The sequence below is a fragment of the Colobus angolensis genome, unplaced genomic scaffold (assembly GCF_000951035.1).
Source record: "Colobus angolensis palliatus isolate OR3802 unplaced genomic scaffold, Cang.pa_1.0 Scaffold43, whole genome shotgun sequence".
Taxonomy (NCBI): domain Eukaryota; kingdom Metazoa; phylum Chordata; class Mammalia; order Primates; family Cercopithecidae; genus Colobus; species Colobus angolensis.
Genome location: NW_012117710.1, coordinates 355,165 through 358,836, shown reverse-complemented (window position 1 = coordinate 358,836; position 3,672 = coordinate 355,165). Strand labels below are relative to the sequence as shown.

At 59.1% G+C, this 3,672-nt stretch overlaps 1 protein-coding gene across 1 annotated transcript in view; it reads right to left on the bottom strand.

Annotated features, from left to right (window-relative positions):
- Window positions 1–3,672, bottom strand: part of FAM20C (family with sequence similarity 20, member C) — a 233,187-nt gene that overhangs the window by 60,566 nt on the left and 168,949 nt on the right. Inside the window, exon 2 of the mRNA XM_011956990.1 lies at window positions 3,169–3,347. Within this exon, the coding sequence (XP_011812380.1) occupies window positions 3,169–3,347 (179 nt within the window). The remainder of the gene's footprint in view (window positions 1–3,168; window positions 3,348–3,672) is intronic.

The following is a 3,672-nucleotide window of genomic DNA, read 5'->3' as shown; positions in this document are numbered from 1 at the left end:
CCCCCAAATACTACTGCCTCCAAATACCCACCCAGCAGGAGAGCTGCCCCCAAATACTACTGCCTCCAAATACCCACCCAGCAGGTGAGCTGCCCTGAAATGCTGCTGCCACACAGACCCCACCCAGCAGGTGAGCTGTCAGGCTCAGGCTCTGCTCTCACGTCTTTACTCGTATTTGCACATCTAAGCCTGAACAACCTCGTGAAGCCGGCACCACAGGTCCGGGCTCTTCTTCAACACCTTTCGGGGCAGAAGAATTTGGGGACTGTGAGCATTTCGATGACAAAAGCACACGTGGTACGTGGCTGCCGCTCGTGGCATGCCCACACGGCTCGGGGGCAGAACCCCACAATCAAACACACCCCTCTTTCTCAGAGGGACACGTGAATATTCACTGTGAGAGAGAAAAATAAGCATTTTTAACTAGCCTCGGCGTTCTGCCCCCAAATCCATTCAGCTTGAGTCAGGTTTTGCTAATGAATGGGTTTTGTTTGGCATTCAGATTTGTAAGTCAGAGGTTACATTTGGGGTTTGGATTATAACTGTCTCTGTTCTCAGCGAGAAGCCAGGTGCTGGAGGGGTTCATCCATTTGCCCAGTTCCGCTCTGGCTAGTGGCCGGCAGAGCCAGGATTCACCCCCAGATCTCCCGGGCCAGAGCCTGCTGTCCCGCCTGGGTGACGGGACTGTGTCCGCTCACCTTCGTCGCAGGCCCTGCTTGGATGACTGTGGGCACCAAGCCTGTCCTCGGATGGGCCCCCACCCAAGAAGACAGGATTAGAACCAACGTGGCCAACGTGGTCGAGGAGGTGAGCAAGCGAGATCAGCTCGGGCAGCCCTTCAGTAGGCACAGGACTTAACCAGGGCACACCCAGGCGGAGGCCACACCAGAACCCTGGGGCAGGGATTCCCTGGCAAATGCTCCATCCACACCACCGCAATGTCAGGCAGCCTGGGCACCACTGCCCTGGAACAGCTGGACCAGAGGGGGTGGCAGTGACCCAAGGCTAGCCTGTCCAGGTGGACAAAGGGCTCCTAAGGTGGGCAAAGCTGCCCCAGGTCCCAGGAGGCCCCACATTCTCCCTGAAGCCGCTCTAGGAGCTCCTGGGCACAGAACTCCCGCACCTCTGCAGTACTGGTGTTGGAAAGCTGACCGGTCCCCAAGGGATGTGGTGAGCTGCAGTGCCTGCCAAGGGCCTGGTGGCCTTTGGAATCCACAAAGCGCTCCCTCTGCCCAGACCCTGCCTGTGCACATGAGGGGGCTGTTGTGGAAGGCCACGCACGAAGTACTAGTTAATATTTTACAAGCTTGCTCACGTGCACCATCTCATCCTATCCTTGCGTTGATCCTATGTGGCGAGGCCCCACTGGATGGATGGGGAAAATGAGCTGGAGAGAAGCTCACACGGACAGCGGCATGGGAGGTTCCCGAACGTGAGTGCTGCGCCTCCCGAACGCCCTGGCTGGCGTGCAATGCTCTTGCATTTCTCTCCCTGCCACGACGGACCCCACCTGGAAGGTGAGCCGCCCAACGGACCCGTGGAAGGTCCTCAGCCCCTCCCAGTGGAGCCCCCTCCTCTCCACACACCCTGCCTGGTGTGCGTGGCTCTGAAGTGCTCATTCCTCCTCAGGACCGGGCACTGCGTGTGTGCCTCTTCCGGAGACTGTCGGGTCCACAGAGGCAGCGGATCTCCTTGAGGCTGAACTCATCCTCAACTCCCCACCACCCAGAAACGGGGTCTGACGTGCAGGAGGTGCCGGTAAAATCTGCTGACTGGACCGACACATTGATCAATGCATCGGTATTTCCTTAATGGCCAGGCTCACTTTCGGGGGCAGAAGGGACGTTCTGGCTGTGGCTGTCTGCAGGACTGCTCCCCAGCACAGCTCGAAGCCCTCAGACCCCTGCAGGGGCAGGAGAAAGGCAGAGCTTTCATGGAGGGGGGCCTCGAGGGAGGGGGAGGTGTTCAGGTTCCTCCCAGGCAGCACGGAGGGAAGAGGACCCCCAGCTTGTCCAGCTGATCTTTCTTATGAGGTGAGCTGATCACGGAGTGGGGAGAAAGCTGCAAGTTCTCTCTTCCCATGACCAGGTGAGTGCCCAGCAAACAACTCGGCACCTGGCAGAGACAGCCAAGAACAGCCCTGCAGGGCTCTGGAAAACCTACCTGCTGGCCTGAAAGGGGACACCTAAGTCCTGTGTCAGCAACTGGACAGAACCCCAGGCTGCCAGGACCCTCTCAGCCCCAGGGCTGCTTGTGAGACACACACGCAGTTAATGCATGGGACGGCTGGCCTCATCACGCAGCGCAAAGAAAGCCCTGCCTTCAGGCTCTCCCAGCCTCTGCACCTGCCCACTGTGTGCACCCAGGCCCACTCCCTGCAATCCCCGGGGAGCAGCTGCTCCCACCAAAGGGCCTCAGCCCTGCCCTCACTGCCTCGCCAAGCACTGGTGACAAACGGGAGCTTCACAAACAATTGCCTACGAGCTGAGAACAACGGCACCAAACCTCCACACTCAGAAGCTGCAGTGGCACATTTTCCTGAAATCAGCAACTGGATGCCCTTTTTTTGTCCAATTCAACAGATCCCAAAGGACCTGGAGACGTTGCTTTCAAACTCCTCCATCCGGGAGGCCCAGGCCTCCATCCTGAGCTCTGCCTACGTCTCCTCAGTATGAAACCACACAGCGCCTTGCTGAGCTCTGACGAAGGACGACTACAAAACCACAAGAAGCAGGCTCATGGCTATCTCCCCCCACAGCCAGGGTCATGTGCAGAGAAGCAGGAGAGTCCCATGCACACGGTCTCGGTGGAGGGGTCACTGCCGCCAAGGATGCCCCTCTAGTCCTCTACCCCAGGAGGGAAGGACGCTGTCGTCCAGTTGGCACCCCAAGGACCACCCAGGTAAGGAGGCAGAGCACAGTGGACGGGCTGTCCAGGCATCTCCCAGCTCATCGTGCAGCAGATCAGGGGCACATCCAGTGCGAGTGCACACGAGACGCGAGCCTTCTGTCCCTCTGCGCTGCCCGTGCAGATCGCTGCAGGAGGTTAAAGCTGCAGGAATGAACAACGGCCTCCCAGACCTCTCTAACGCACAGCCTGCCCCGGCAGCCCTGACGCCAGCCCCAGCCGGCACCCAGATGGCCCTCAAGTGCACCCAAGGGCACCTACCCACGCTGGTGATCCTCTGGGAGCTGAGGTCGTGCAGCAGGGCCTCGATGGCTGGGTTCTGTCTGGAGTACAGCTCGTACCGGTTGATGCCAATGTGGAACTTGAGCCAGTTGGGATAGGAGTCCACGGCTGCCTCCCCGGTGGAGAGGAATTCTGCACCTTCAGCACCCACACGCGGCCTGCAGGGAGCAGCGAGGATGAACATCAGCATGGAAAGAACGGGCCCGTGAGCCGGATGACGGGGGAGAGGCCACTGACGCCAAGGTTTTTAACTCTGGGTTCAAGTCAGTGCAGATGTTACTGAAGGTGCCTCTGCTTAAAGAGGGCCCTGCAGTGTCTGCGCTTTCTTCTGTGGCTGCTCTGCTGCCAGCTAATAACACGGTGAAAGGCCTGTAATTCTTATTCACCCTCTGGAGCTGCCACAGACAGCTATAACTACAGCAAGACTAATCCCAGGACGTCAGCGCTGCCCTGCCGAACCCGCCACGTCTGTCCCGGGGTCAC